Below are 16,438 nucleotides of genomic sequence, written 5' to 3'. Positions count from 1 at the left end.
AAGGACTACATTTGAGGAAAATAGTGCTTTTGTACGTCCGCCAGCAGTTTCCCGGAGTAACGTACTCACTTTACACTTCGTGCCTAGAGCTGTGATTAAGCCTAACCACGTGAAAAGAAGTGAAGTTTTCTGCACCTGACTAACATTTAGTCCGCCTAGAAAATCTTGTGCAAGCCTCTCTAGAATCAGTTGAGTTTGAGCATCTGACAGAACAAGCTCAAAGCTTCAAGAACTGCGGATGGCTGCCCGCGGCTCGGAAACCCACCCTGTTACAGGGAAAATCTCGCCGGCCATACAACGTCCAAACCTGAGCCCTTCGGCTGCAGGGGTCCTGGAATCTTCAGCTGCATCTTATGCAGAAAGAATAGCTATAGCACGGTAAGATTATTATTAGCAATTCAAGTAAAATTTCTGGAAAATCTACTTAAAAGTCTGAACGATCTTGAATAATTGTAGGTAGGTAACAACTTGTATGTAATCTTGTGAGAAGCGATGTTACTTAACATATGGAAGTTGTTACCTCGTAATATATGGTGATCCGCCAAACGAAACTGAAAATACGATATCACTCACTAGCCTGCTTAACTTTATGTAGGTGAAATTAATGCCGAAACACTTAGTAAAATAAGGCAAATTTCGTTTGTACTTCAACTGCAGACATAAATTATGTAGATTTATCGTCTGAAAACTTAATTTTGTTACTGTAAAGATTAGATTATAAGAATTAGTTAGTGTTTAAAGTGTATCTTATTTTAGCTGTGCAACTTTTATTAAAGTAACGTGGATCTTGTACATTTAGTTTGTAAATTAAAGATAAATAATTACATTTTATTACGTTCACAACGACTTAAGGGGGTGAATAATTATTTTACATGTCCGTGAATGTAAAATATAGCATGCCATTTCAATAGTTTCAACCTTTTACCACCAGATGGTGTTTTATAAAGTTTTAGTTGCTCTTCATCTTACTGTTATTCCGTAAAGATATTCCTTGGTTAGGAAGCAATTATATTTGATGAGGAAACTCGAATATTTTTCAAAACTTCTGAAAAATTCATTTACAGCTTTTCTCAGACAACTAGAAAGAAATTCTGTATCAGGACGTTTCATTTTTTCAGCGAATCTTTCTCACTTCATAAAAAGAGGTTATAGGATGTACGTTGGCTTTTAAATTGTTGAAAAAATAATCAGATCATAGAAATTATCCCACGTAGAAAACAGAGGACAACAGTTTATAAGAATATGGAACCAAAAATAGAATGTCGATACTGAAACAAAGTTCATAAAAAGACCTGGAATAAAAAAAATTACTAAACAAACTTTAAAATAATGATGATTATGCACAAGACCTATCTATCAGAATAACCGTGAAAAATTGTGAATCTAGATATGTTGATGAAACTAGTTGACGTCTAAAAACAAGATCTAATGATCACTTAAATGGACCATCACATGTAAATGAACACATAAAAAAGTTAGCTATAAAATTTATTACGGAAACATAAAGATACTGAAAGAATAAGATGTAAACACAAAATATTATGGAAGTATTATTAATAAATTACACAAACCTAACAATTTAAAAGACAGCATATATTCTATTCATTTCTCTTTTATCAAATGAAGACGCTTCACGGAAGGAGTAAAACAAACGCCTTAAATTGGTATAGGATTTCAGTTACTCGACAAAAGCTGAAGTTTTCATAAAGCGATTGTATTTTCCTGAGCCAGTTGATTGTTTAAAAAATCCTTAATTGCTCTCGTAAGATAATTGAACTACTTCAAGAGATGTTTAAAAAAAGAGTTGATGAAGCAAACTTCTCTGATAAGAAAGAATATGTAGTACATCAGATTATAAGAGAACGCTTTAGTTTGACTAAAAATCAGTTTCACAGATATTTTGGTATTACGAAAACTAATTCATGTCAAGATAAATCTTTGGGGAAGTGATCCTGTAATTCTAGATTGTGACAACGTTCCACTTATATAAGTTATAATGGAAACTTTGAATAACCTTTTATGTTTAAATCTGATGCATTAATGTTGTTGCTGTTTAACAGTAATTATACCCAGGGGCGTAGTTTAACATATCATTACACAAGACACACATGCTGAAAACCGTACATAAAGCATTCTATCTATCCCTAGGCTTCTAAAAATTTGAAACTTATGAACTTAGAACTTTCAGTTTCATTTACGTAACTCCTACTCATTAGCATATGGGATTTATAGCATATCCCAGTCTATAAGTGGTATTTTATAGCATTTCATAAAATATGTAATTATAAAAAAGTAAACGTTCCAACTAGTTTCAGTTCTTTCCCCCAATAATTCACTTCGAAAGTTCGAGTGTAGCTATTTCCGGAATCAAAACATTGAACTTAGTTTTTCATCATTTATGAAATCTTCCACATTATATCTATGGCATAATTATACAAAACTAGATCGTTAGAGAACAATGATATTTGTAGAAACACTAACTCATTGGTATTTTGGACTGTATTTTATGTACTGTCTTCCTTATAAACTGTCCTGTAAAATATGTAGTCTTACAGGAATATGTATCTTGTTTTTCAATTTGATTCTATATCCTTGAAAGTATGGTCGCATTCTTATAATTTCGTTGCTAGGATTTGCATCTGATATATTATGTTTATGTTGTAAAAATCATGGGTGCGTATCTCGTCATAGTAGTCGATACGATACGTATCTAGATACAGAAGTTTTACCAACGGTTTGTTACAAAGTTTGACAGTCTTGTCTGTAATTCATTATCTATATTACTAACATTGTCTTATTTAAGTACAGTGTTTTTTCTTCAAATTCTCAGGTTTCATAAACTAAATGACAGCTGGCAAGAGAAGTAAAATAAAAGAAAGTTAATATTTGTCTACCTATTTTGTTATTGTTAACTTGTTATGTTACTTTGCATGTAATGTTTTTGATAAAATAAATAAACACAACATGTAGTACTCAATACTCATCTTTCTTTATTGAATCATTAATTTTTAGCAAAAATGCTTTATTGGAAATTCTGATTTTTTCTGTACAAAAGACGTATAATGTTTACTGAAAGCTTGCGAAATTTCGTGAACATATATAAATCGTATCGGACGATGTATCGATATAGTCGTATCACGGCTTCAGAAAAATCTTAAGCTTCGTAAAATTGGTGAAAATGGTAATTTGTATACGAACTGTTCGTTTTTACTTTACGATTTATAACTTATACAGAAAGTTTGTATACCCTTCTGAAGTTATGGTAAAATTATAAAGGCAATGTTCATGACCAACATTTTTAACAGCACATGTTCCTGATGTTTTTTTTTCTTGTCTGTTGGAATACAAGTTAGTGTAAAGTTTGGATACAGGTTAAATTCTTCCAAGAGCCAGTTTCTTGTCTAAATTTTATAGTATTTTTCTTGGTATTCTTTCACAAAATACCGTGTACAAAAGATATCTTCGGTTTGAAACTCATACATCATCATCATTATTTTGAAAACTGTAATTAATATTATTAGGATAAGTCATTAAGCGGATCATTAGTCAATCCCTGATCGTATTTGTTTGTCGTTAACCACGAAGCTACAAAATGGGCTATCTTTGCTCTGCCCATAGTTGGTACAGAAACACGATTTTTAGTTTTATAAGCTCACAGACTTATTGCCGAGCTACCGGGAGTGGGTAGGCTGAGCGTATCAAGAACAAACTAGTGTTGTAGAACTTTAGTATTCTTGCATTAAGGTTTATCTGTTTTTTAATTTTTATTTAAAAAACATTGTATGAAAAACCATCTAATATAGCGAGTAATATCTTCAATGCAGCATTTTGATAAAACTAAAATAAAATTCCTAATATTTGTGTTATTACATCTAAAGAGACCCCATAGTTCACCAGTTATTTAAACACTGTGCAAGGTTTCTAAAGAAATGGAACTGTTATATTGTTACTACTTTCTAACTACTCGTTGGTAGTTGAAAGAAATATGGGCCAACCAAAATATTAGGATGTGCTTTATATCATTTGTTTAGATTGTTGTGTTTGTTGCCATATAAATCCAATAATGCGACACCTCTCTCATGGATTTTCTTCTTCTTTTTTTTTCATATAGCTAAGATAAATACTGCAATACAATAAAAGAATAAACATTTTAGATAAAGAATTTCTCGATATAAGTCATCACTGAAGTGTAACGTATCTAAAAACAACAGAATTTAAACACTTTGCAAGCTTAACATAGATATAGAACCACGCGCCTCCCAGTGGCAAAGCGGTAAGTCTGCGGACTTATAACGCTGGAAACCGGAATTTGATACTCATATTGGACACAGCAAATATAGCCCATTGCGTTGCTTTGTTCTTTACTACGAACAAACAAATAAAAACTATGCCCTACAAAGTCCCTCATATAGTTTCAACCAAAAAGTTAAAATCCAGCAAGAGTAATGAACATAAAAACAATCCATCCTATGCCAAATTAAGCCACAAACTATTATTAGGCCCTATACGAAACATAAACTAATATAAGCCTAGTGAGCAGTGAAGGCTGTTTATGAAATATGGCGGCCATTTTAATAACATTGATGGTTCAAAAATTATCAAAAGCTGAGCGTTGTATTTCTCTCTTTGTTCGCTATGCGACGACTTGGATCGGGACCATTTAGTTAGTTGGCAATCTTAAGACAACATTTATATATTTACATTAATAATTTGGTGGTTGAGGCTGAAATTTGCCTGAACTGTGAGTTACCACTTTTTAGATATCTGAGAGCATTCATAAATATACCGATCGCAATATTCAAGTTTGTTTATGTAGGGTACTGCTCAGTATGTTCACTAGGAGGCGTCGCAGATCAGGGTTATTCGGTTCTACGGAAATAGCCGAACATAGCTATTCCTTCTTGAGAAAATAATTTATTCAAAAAATTATAAAAAATCACAACTTAAATCTTATCAAAAAGTAAAATATTTGACGTCATCATACCAACAACAGAATTTCACTTAACAAATTAGCTTCGGCCCTGACTCCCAATAGGGGCGCTGCTCCCTAGGATTTCTTTACTACCCTGGGTTGTAATGCTTAGTTAGTGCCATATCTTTACTTTTGATAGTTTCTAAAGAGTCTGCAACATCTAATTCTTTTTTTTAACTACATAAATAATCTTAACTTTACCCCACATAATGGAACGTGCATTATTTACCCCATGTTCAGCCAATTCGGATTCATTAATTTTCCTTTTATTGATAGACGTTTCACGTTCTTTAAACCTGTATTTCAAACACCTAGAAGTTTGTCCGGTATAAGTTAAACCACAAGTACAGAAAACCTTATATACCGTTTTTACCTTCCTTGTTATTTTATCTTTAATTCTACTAACCAAATAACCTGTTTTCATAGGAGTGGTGAAAGCTATCTGACATTTAATATAATTTTATAAATATTTGATATATTTCTTAAGATTGACATTGAGATTGAATCTGCATATAGAGTTTTACAACTCTTTTTGGTTGTAATAAAATTATTATTGTGCTATTTTGTTTCCTATTAAGGTGCAATATCACAATATAAGGAAGAGATAAAACCATAATAAGTAAAGTTATTGCGCATAGTTATTATTTGTAACTTCAACACTAGTGCTTAAAATTTTAACATTTCATATATTCATTACCTATTTTATCCTGATAATTTCAGCAGTTACGTTTCTATTCTATATTTATTTTCTTTTATCATTTTAGGACCTTATCTACACCTATACCAAAACAAAATTTTGTAGTCTATTTAAATACTTCTAAATATTTCTTATTAGGTCCACATTGCCCACCAATGGCACAGTTGTACGTTTGCGGACTTATACTGCTCGAAACCGGGTTCCTTAAATGTCACGTGGTTTCCACAAGGTATTATCCATAATTTATTGAGAAATGTTAATTGTTAATTAGTAGTATTTTTATTGTTCTTCCAACGAGTTGTTGTTCCCATTAATCTTGTCACTTATTTAGTACTTTACAATGGTTTGTTTGTTAACAAGTAGTTTCATTGCTGTTTTTTTCATTCAAATACACGACCTTTCCTTGAACTTAGCTGGACCATCATAAGGAACAGTATTTCACCATTTCACTTAACAACAGTAATAACAACATGGTTGATATTAACGGCAAACTTTCGCCCAAACGATATAATACGTCACCACGTACCTCTTGTTGCGATTGTATTGATTGTTTATAATTTCTTTTATTCTGTCTTGATACAATGTTGTCTGAGAACACGCAATATAGTGTTAATCACACTTCATACAAACGATTTGCATAGCTGTATAATACAATGGCGCGTTGCCATAGATGTGCGTCTTTACGCCACGAACGACATGTTTAACACCTGTATTTTGTTCATGGCGATTTCCCGACCACTGAACATGTAATGTTGCCACAGATAACATTATGGTTGGAGAACTACGTCAAAGGTCTTGCTGAGAAATAATATTCACATAATGAGATTACTACACAATGGAGTGCCAAAGAACTCACAATTTCGAATAAGAGAATCTGTATAGTTCTTTTTTTAAAGTAGGAAAAATCGCTCAAGATAGCATTTAAAACACCACAGTCTCTGAAACTACGGTCTGAGAATATCCGGAGTAGTGTTTTCATCCGCAAAGTGAGGTCATGGTTACAAAGAGAACTCTTTGGCCCATGAAGCCATTGAAATGATGCTGGATATATCTTTTCTCGTGCCGTTATTAAGAAAATCAACAAGGATTTTAAGATGACAATGGCTTCAAGTCGCACCTATAAATCAATCATTGCTTTCATGGGAAATGTGGCTGAAGAAACAGGAATCGCAACAATCCCTTTCGACCACATACCTATGAAGTCCCCTAAATAGCTGAAACGGATTTCTTTTGCCAGCATAAACGTGGTGAATATGTGGAAAGTTTCTCAAAATGTGTAGTCTAAGATTGACATTGCTGTTATTCGTAAACACTTGTTGCAACGGATATTGAGATACCATGATATAAAGCAGTTGTGCGTAATTATTACCCTCAGAATCGGATCAAAAAACACTCGGTAATGTCGTAATGTCTCGTTTTTTATACAAGAACATGTTAATTAATTTACTAGTTACGTTGTTCTCTTCATAATTCATGCGGGCATGGCCTAATGGTTATCGCGTCGAGTTGCGGATCGAAAAATACAGGTTTATTAGAGACATGATATCGTTGAATACGTTCCGCACTTTCAGGTGTGAGTACGTTATAAAAATAACAGTCATTCTCGATATACGGTATAAAAAGTCCCTTGGTCAGTAGCTCAAAATTAGGTACGACTATATTTAATCGTAAGGTTTGTTTATTTATTTCTTTTATAGCAAAGCCACATTGGGCCACTTGCTGTATCCCCTGCGGGAATAGAACACCGGATTTTAGTTTTGTAAGTACGTAGGCCTAAAGGATCTCTGAATTACATTTTTAATCCACGTACGCATAGGAAGCCGTTTAGGTAGGAATTTGCAATTCTTTTAACCGTTATTTTGAATCTAACGGAAATTCCTTGCATTTTTTTTGTTGTTAAATAGTCCGTTTGACAAATGCAATTAAAAGAATATTCTTGTCTTAAAAGTCTCTTATAGCTTACAGTGATTTCATTCTGTGAAAGTAACGATGCATGAAATATATGGTTTTAATATTGGGTTAGCTCTAATACATCCTAGTTTAGGAAGAAGAAAAAAAGGAACTTTTATACAAGTTTGCGTAGATTAACACTTAAACAACCTTAACGTAAAAACAACGTAAATTGTAAGGTTATAGTCCAGAACTTCTACACCATAGCAAAAGAAGGCCTCAGAAATTTCTGTAACTTTTGCAATAAGATCTTAAGCTCAATGCAAACAACTCGGTACATGTTTTGAAACACCTATATACAAATACAATTCATCACTCCACGACCATGAGGACCAAGCCCCCTTTACCCGCAGGCCACAAATGATATCGATTGGTGACGACCTCCAGGCTAAATCTAATATACACTTAGCATAGTGTTTTCTGGTTACATGTCTGCATGCCAGTGTTGAAAAGCATAAACTAAAATATTTTAATTTCCTTGAAGCATGGCTAAGTTTTTATATCCCAAACAGATCAGAAAACTGAAGGGGTCGATATTATCAAATATAATGACATATGGATGACTTAACCACTCAGAAAATGCAAATTTGTAATGTTTTACACATAGTATTTATATAATAAATATACCGATTCATAATATAGATACATTTACGTAGTTTCTCTGCTGTATATACACGTGGCATCATTAATAATTTATAAATTACACTTTCTTGATCTTTGTCTAGTCATCTAAACCTGAAGCTAAGCGTAGTCTATTACAATATCAAGTGGGTTTTTTTATTTAAAATGCTGAACTTTTCTCTTAACAAGTAAACTCACGCAGTGGTAGATTGTCGGATGTTTTAGTGACTCCCAAAGTGGATAGTAGAAATTAGGTGTACCAAACAATCATGTTTTAATATTAAAACTTAACCCACAGTGAGGCGATGAAAAGTTGAGAACAAATTTTGGCTGGAAAGCTCAAAAGGCTAACTCTTTTTTTTTTTCATAATGAAATAATATCAATGAATGTGTATATTAAAAGGGTATATCAAGTCGTCCCCCACACCTAAAACCATAAAAGGTTCTTTTGGCTAATAGTTGGTATCCTTCTTTTGTAGTCCCCAGGGAGCACAACGGTAAGTGTATGGACTTACAACACTGAATTCGGAGTTCGATTCCCCGCAATAAACACTGCAGATAACCCAATGTGACTTTGCTCAGAAACAAACAAACCCTTTTTTAACATAGTCCTAATTTCAGATTGTCTTATTACAGAGTTGCCTGATATTGATTTATTTTTCTTCCTTTATGCACTTTCCTGTGACCTAATTCAATATTTTTTGCTGCTGACATTCGTCTATGTAGTTCCAACGATTTGAACCACGTCTTTGCTCAATTCAACCCTTTTCACGACAGGGACAAATCTGACGTTGAATTTCTCTGGGTTTCATCTAAATTTTTGTAAAGGATTGAGAGTATGGATCTGTATAGTCGCCTTAGCTGAGTTCATAAAAGTTGACATTCTCTAAGCTGCTGATGGTTTTGTTGCCTAGCATGAGCTTTTATATTTTCGTTTAGATTCTTGTTCACGCCTTTGAAATATTTCATCATCAGTTTCGGTTTACTAATTACACAAAAGCCATATTTTCACAACTGTAAAACTCATTATTTTGATATTCACCTGGTTATACTACTAAAAATTGTATTTCCAAATCGTAATGTTTACTTCACTTATATAAGTCCCTGTGATATTCTAATGCCTTCTCTTTCATATGCTCTGTTCTCATTCTCTAAATAATGCTTGTGTTTTCCGGGTTGTGTATTCATAACTTTCCTTGTCTTAAGTGCTCTAACCTTGTATTTCTATATCCTGTTTTATTTTTCCAGTAAAATGTGTTTGTTAATTTGGGGCGCGTTCTCTATGGTGGGTACAGCAGGTGTTTGTGCAACTACTGTCTTTGGTTATTTAGCGTTCCTATGAGAGATCATGGTTATAGTTAATTTCATGTGTTCGCCATATTTTAAATTATCTATTCGATGCGAATTTGTTTAACACACCTTGGTTTTGCAGATCCTGGATGGATTCCAAAATCATGATGACTACAGGTGAATCACCAAACTTCAGCCACAAAGGCTCTGGAATTCCCTGTGTGGCTGCCACTACGCGTTTCACAGCTCCTGTTCATATCGATGTGGGAGGCGATATCTACACATCCTCTTTACAGACACTTACAAAGTAAGTTTAATAAAATTATCTATATGTTATGAAAATCAGTGTTTCTGTAAATATCGGAATATTTCCTTCTTAATATAGATTGCAAAACCTAAAACTTGTGCTTCACCTTCTTAAAAGCCCCCAGTGACACAGCGGTATGTCTGTGGACTTACAACGCTAGAAACCGGGTTTCGATACCCGTGGTGGGCAGAGCACAGATAGCCCTTGTGTAGCTTTGTGCATAATTATAAACAAATAAACAAACAAACTTTCTTAAAATATTTAGATTGTTTGTTATTTAAAGAATTTTCATACAAAGCTACACAAAGGGCTATATTTGCTAGCAGTCCCTAAATTTCAATTGATAAACTAGAAAGATGGTAACTAGTGAATAGCACCCACTAGCAACTCTTGCGCTATTCTTGTCTGACCAAATAGTGTAATTCCCACATTCGCTCTTTTAGCGCATTGCGGTCCAAAACTACGAAGCGCGTTTTTGCGAAAAATGAAACGTAAACAGTGTACCCACGGATTCATAGTCCGAGCACTCTAACCACGTAGGCCACACTTAGCCCAAAGTACTCAGAACAGAACTTTTTATTTGTCTTCCGTCATTTGAAAAACTGGAATCGTTCCCATTCCGTGCCAAGAAAGTTAACCATACAGTTGTTTACGAGATATTTCAACGTTGACTCTACTGATAACGTGTTTGGAGTACCTTAAAGCAACAACAACAATTAATTAGCCAAACATTAATAGATATTATATGGTCTTCTTGGTACAACATAAATCATCTACAGATCAGTGATATACTTCAATCGAATAAACGAAACGGTGAAACAAATGTTCTATAACACTTACAAAGTGTTAGTTACAGTATATTAGAATTACTGAATATATCTGGACGTTTAAAAGCAAATTCTATACATACTAGATTTTTGTACGTTATATAGTTATATCTAAAATTCCTTTACATTCACTAGCTTATATTTAATAAATCGACACTTCTGAACATAGCCATACACAAAGTTAAAGAGGAGACAAAGTAATAAGTATTAATACTTTTTTAACATGAAAGATTTATTACATCTACGGCCAACTGTGATAGGATTGGGATTAGGTTGAAAATGCTTTCCAAATGTTGAATATTAAAAGTCCACTTTTATTTGTTTTTTGTTTTGATTAACAAGTTATGCCACTATAAATTAACGTCCGCGTTGCTAAACCCGAAGTCATGTCAGTAGAAATTAACGTCAGTTTTACCAAACCCGATAATTTAGTATAAACAGCAAGTTCTAGTCTAAAACCGATTCACAGTATTTCATGAGTAAGTAAAAACATTAACCCTGGAGAATCTTGGGTTTTGAGACTCATATGATTACATACATCCAGATCCATAAAAATGTATTTTTGAGATAGAAATTGTGTATTTAATGTTTAAAAATTTCAGTATCAAGCGTTAGAAATCAACATTATAACATATGACCTCACATATACTTTATTTCAATACATGATATATTCTAGCATATATAAAGTTGCAAAGATGATGCAAAGTTAACATAACATTAAAGGACAACAAGGGATCTATTAATCCATCTAGGCTGTCCTACCCACTAAATTAAGCTAACCCTCCCCCCAAAAAAATCTCAAAGCCGGCTTTTATCATTCAAATATTTATCAAGCTTTCCCTTAAACACCCTTAAAATAACTGCATCCACCACACAGTGTATCATTTCTCTATAATTTGCCTATAAATCATATTAACACATAATGTTTTAAAATAACCATTAGTCAAATGAATATATTTCTTAATATAAAAGTGGTAATTAGGATCATGTAGAGTTGTATATTTTTGTGAGCGATAATAAGCCATATGAAGGCGTATGCATGCCAATTGAAAGAGTCTGTTGTATCACATGAAAATGTCTGCATAGTATCTGATGATACAAATGTGTCCGTCCTCTTGCTCTACCATTCCGCAGGAGAAGCCGTCATTTGCATAAAAATCAAAAACTAGTCTATATAAATTACAGCTGCGCAGAAAGCTTTTGGTCACGACCAGTGTAAATGTCTTATGTTCGTGAATGCTATGTGAAGTTGTGACACCACTTCAACAAGCATCCTTTAAAATATTTGAAAATACAGCAGCTTTAAAGAACGGTGTTGCATCTACTGGAGAGCGATATATTGCAATACTTAATTGCGTCAGAATATCTACCTATCGAGGGAATGGCCCCAATAAGCAAAGCTTGCCACGTAATGTCATTCGCTGCAGGAACACTTCCAAATGTGTACTTGGATGAATCTGAAACTGAAATGACAAGGGTAATTATGGATTCAAGACAGACGGTGATTCCTATAATCAAAGACAAAGCACCTCTCTCACCTGAGCTGCTTACTGAGATTGCTGTCTGTACACAAGAAGTAGCCATCTATTTGCATCTTATAGTTGTTCAAGGAAACAGATTACCTGCATTATCTATTGCAAGTGTGAGGGACAATACAAAAGTGAATATTACTGAAAACTGTAGACAATGATGAAAATGACCCTGATGAGGAGTTGTTTTCTATTTTATATTACGTTAACAAATACACATAGAACCTCAGTACAATAATATTATGGAGATATTTAAATTTTTAGTATAGGCTTTAGCCCTGTCTCATAGTAGATAAAGTATGTATGAGCTGATACTTGTATCAATCGATTTTGTTACAAAAAGAAGACATATGTCATATATATTAGCATTATTTCATGTTTCTTCATTCCATATATTTCTGCAATTCCGTACTGTAATTAAAACTACTATATGAAATGTCTACCTTCGGAAATGCGAAATTACACTTATATGCATTAAGGGCAAAATTTGGGAATTTCGCAAAGTTTAATTAAAAATTTTTGTTACGTTATTGGGATAGTCTATGGATAATATCAAAACTAAAACTTACTTTTTCACTTACATTTTATGTGGACCTAAGTGAAAAAATTGGTGTAAGTCAAGATGTTTGAGGGCAATGAGGTATTTTTAGTTTGTAGAAAAACTAGACGAACCCGCAGAATTCCATTTCTTATACAAGGATGTACAATCGTTTTTGATACGAATAAAGAAAGAGAAAAGACGACGTATAGTGAATCTTTAAATGAATCTACCATACGAACTTCTGCAATGAAAGGTGGCATAAGAAACAGGTAACGATCGTGAAGACGAGACCTTGAGTAACCTATTGAAGAAATAACACACACGAAGATCTGTATCGTATTTTTATTCATAACAAAGTCAGGATAATCTTGCAAAGTATAGGTTTGAAGGGAGAGGCTTAACTAAAACCATCGTTACGTGTTCGGTTAACACAGACAAGAAATATCACGAATTCGTGTTTTTCGAACACACGTTTGATGCTAGAGCTCATACATATGGTTACAGGCAAGGTTTTCAATAAGAGTTGATTCACTAATTGGCTACTCTTAAACAGCCGAGCTATGTAACTTAGTAGTGGCTATGCATCTTTTGACCTAAAACAAAAGTCTCTCACGAATTACACTGGATATCTTTTAACGAGGGAATTTCTTTGTTACCCCTGTCTGTAAAAGTTTAGTTCCGGTTTTGTAGTTTTACGTACATATATCTTACAGACTAAGAAGACCACTTAAGAACTAAGAAACTATAATTTCCATTCTTGGTGTTCAGGTGATTGCACAGCGAGTTTTATGTCTTGCGTAGGGAGTTGTGACATATGACGTTCACGAGTCGCAAGTTCATGAATGTAGAAGTTCCCATATATTCATATGCGTAAACGTAACAAGGAAGACTGACTTTTCTGCACGTTTCCATACTAAGTTGCCTGTTATGAACTTAAGTCACTTAAGGAAACAAATCTTAGCAAAATAATGTTTCATGTTAAGTTACAATATTTCAGTGAAGTAATTTACAACAAAGAAAAGGGTGGTGTAATTTGATACATTACCTTCTACTGTTTTCTTTAATGGCGTTGTTGTTGTTGTTTTAACAAAGTATGTACCCATCTCTGAGAGTTACAAACAATTCTCTGTTTATTTATCATTACATACAAATAAATGTATGGATATGTGTCTATACACAGTAGCTTATTATGATGCAAGACGTGGATGCAGACTTCGTAGGTACGTTTTATAATTGCACCCCATAAACTTAGACAGTGAACAATATCTACCTGTCTTTCTTGTCACAAGAAAAGCCCCCCCCCCCCATCGGTTGCTCAGCGGTAAGCTTGAGGATATATAATGCCTATATTATGAATTAAATACCCACGGTGGACACAGCGCAAGTAAAAAAAGGATTGTTAAGTAATGTTTTGCATTATTGCTAAAACGTTTCTTTTGCCCCCCCCCCCAAGTGGCCCAGCGCTATTTCTGCGGACTTACAACGCTAGAATCCGGGTTTCGATACCCGTGGTGGGCAGAGCACAGCTAGCCCATTGTGTAGCTTTGTGCTTAATTACAAACAAACAAACAAACGTTTCTTTTAGTTATACAACAAGGGTTCTTGCAAGGTGCATTACTTTCGCCACAGGTCAGTCGTAGCTTACGTTTAGCAAGCCCGAAGTGTGAATCCGAAGATTCTTGGTCCCAACCTGTTGCCGCAAAATTGCGATTCAAACTCACCTTGGTACGTAATAAGATCGGAAGACAAATATCACTATTTTATCATTTAAGAATTGGCGGTGGCCACTATTGACTAGTAGCCTTCCATTTAGTCTATCAGTTCAAAATTAAGGACGGTTATGCACAGATGGCCCTTGTGTAGATCTTTACGAAATTCTGAAACAAAAATTTCGCCTCCTACTGGTAATAAGTAAAAATAGTTACAGCATAATGTGCCACTTTTAATTATAATGCTTATTTTATTGAAACAATAATTCACAATACCTAGTTATTTCTGTTGCTAATTGTTTGCTGAAATGCTATATTTAACTCTTGTAATAATTCAGTATTGTGTCGTTTATAAATTAAATATTGTTAATAACTTGAATAATAAACCACCAAGAGATGCTATTTTTAATATATCACTAAATTTTACGAATATAATTATACACGAAAATAACAAATAAGCAATTAATTATATATGATAAAAACTCTTAACTATTTGAACTTTATAAGTACGTCCTTTAATGTAATATTCACCCCTGAAATATGCTAAGCTACTGATAATGCTTTATATATAATATATATTTCATGTAATGAATAATACCGTAGTTTTTTCCGTGTTCTTCAGACACCCAGACTCACGACTTGCCCGGATGTTTAATGGAAGTATTCCCATAGTCCTGGACACTCTGAAACAACACTACTTTATCGACCGAGACGGAAAAATGTTCCGTCACATCTTGAATTTCTTAAGAACAAATGCACTGCCGATTCCAGAAGACTTTGATGAGTTGGATCTCCTTCTAGAAGAAGCAATGTTTTATGAAATTCGCCCTTTGATCAAAATGCTGGAAAATCTAAAAAACAAAAGAAATTATAAAAATGATAATTTTATCAGTAAAAGCAATCATTACAAAGTTACTTCATCAGTAAATGGTGAAGACAAGAACGAAGAAAATAATTTTAACTGTCTGGCTCTTAATATTAGTCCAGACCTTGGAGAGAGAATAATGATCAGCGGAGAACGATCCCTGGTGGAGGATGTTTTTCCAGAAATCAGTCAAGCTTTGATGGATGCGCGTAGTGGAGTAATTTGGAACACAGATTCGAAATACGTGATCAGATTTCCACTGAACGGATACTGTAAACTTAGTTCCTTAGAAGCAGTCGCCCGTTTATTAAACTTTGGCTATCATATCATGGCCTCCAATGGGGGCGGTGTTGAAGGTCAACAGTTTACTGAATATCTGTTTGTGCGAGGGAAAAAAATGTTTTTTGTATAACTCGTTAAGTTGATTTCTTTCTGACACGTGAATCCTTTTGTAATAATTTACAAGGAAAGATAAAATTATCTGTACATACGGAATTATGTACTATCAAGTAGGTTTTAAAGAGCAGCTGAAGAAGCGTGATCTGTCATGAATAGCGCATATGCCCAAAGCAGTAGCACGTTACTTAGCTATAGAGTATGTCCTCTTTTCTTCTTCTTCTTTTTTTTGTAAATGTACACCATATTTAAGGACCCTCAAAATATAACATTGGGTGTAAATTTGTAAATTTATGTCAAGATAGCACCTATCTATGTATATAACACATATTATAGATATTACTTCCTTATCTAAAATATCTTTACTGGTGTTAAGTAATCGCTGTAGTACAGTATGGATCATGCTAATGTAATGATTTCATCCACTAAAAAGCGTTTCTGTAACAGAACTGAAATTAATCTAATTTATTATATATGTATGACACCACACGTTGTACCCGAGTAATGAAAACATTTTACACTTGTGTGAGAATAATCCAGTTATTTTTTTAGAGTAATAGTTTAAGTTAATCAAAATAAAATCTATCTTTGGAAAATAAAATATTATAATAATTTTGAACCAAAACAAATTATTCCTAAGGTATTAAAAGAACATACATTTAACTTGCAAGTAAATGAACTTCCTGTGATTTCTTGTTCAAAGTGACAGAACGTCTGTAGCTTTGCGCGAAATT

The 16,438-nt window shown here is 33.7% G+C and overlaps 1 protein-coding gene across 1 annotated transcript; it reads left to right on the top strand.

The window, feature by feature from the left end:
* The first annotated feature begins 95 nt into the window (after nucleotides 1-95).
* Nucleotides 96-16,228, top strand: LOC106466967 (BTB/POZ domain-containing protein kctd15-like). Its single transcript, XM_013927280.2, has 3 exons — nucleotides 96-378; nucleotides 9,673-9,837; nucleotides 15,066-16,228. The coding sequence occupies exons 1-3, from the start codon at nucleotides 239-241 to the stop codon at nucleotides 15,718-15,720; spliced, it is 960 nt and encodes a 319-aa protein (XP_013782734.1). The 5' UTR covers nucleotides 96-238; the 3' UTR covers nucleotides 15,721-16,228.
* Nucleotides 16,229-16,438: the final 210 nt, after the last annotated feature.

This window comes from Limulus polyphemus, unplaced genomic scaffold, assembly GCF_000517525.1.
Source record: "Limulus polyphemus unplaced genomic scaffold, Limulus_polyphemus-2.1.2 Scaffold2442, whole genome shotgun sequence".
NCBI lineage: Eukaryota > Metazoa > Arthropoda > Merostomata > Xiphosura > Limulidae > Limulus > Limulus polyphemus.
The sequence above is the reverse complement of the archived record's forward strand: the minus strand, read 5'-3'. Positions and strand labels throughout refer to the sequence as shown.

Excerpts from the sequence above, each read along its gene's own strand:
- LOC106466967 (XM_013927280.2), top strand. The coding sequence starts at position 239 with ATGGCTGCCCGCGGCTCGGAAACCCACCCTGTTACAGGGAAAATCTCG. Across the intron at positions 379-9,672 it reads GAAAGAATAGCTATAGCACG|ATCCTGGATGGATTCCAAAA; the intron begins GTAAGATTATTA and ends TTGGTTTTGCAG. Across the intron at positions 9,838-15,065 it reads TCTTTACAGACACTTACAAA|ACACCCAGACTCACGACTTG; the intron begins GTAAGTTTAATA and ends CGTGTTCTTCAG.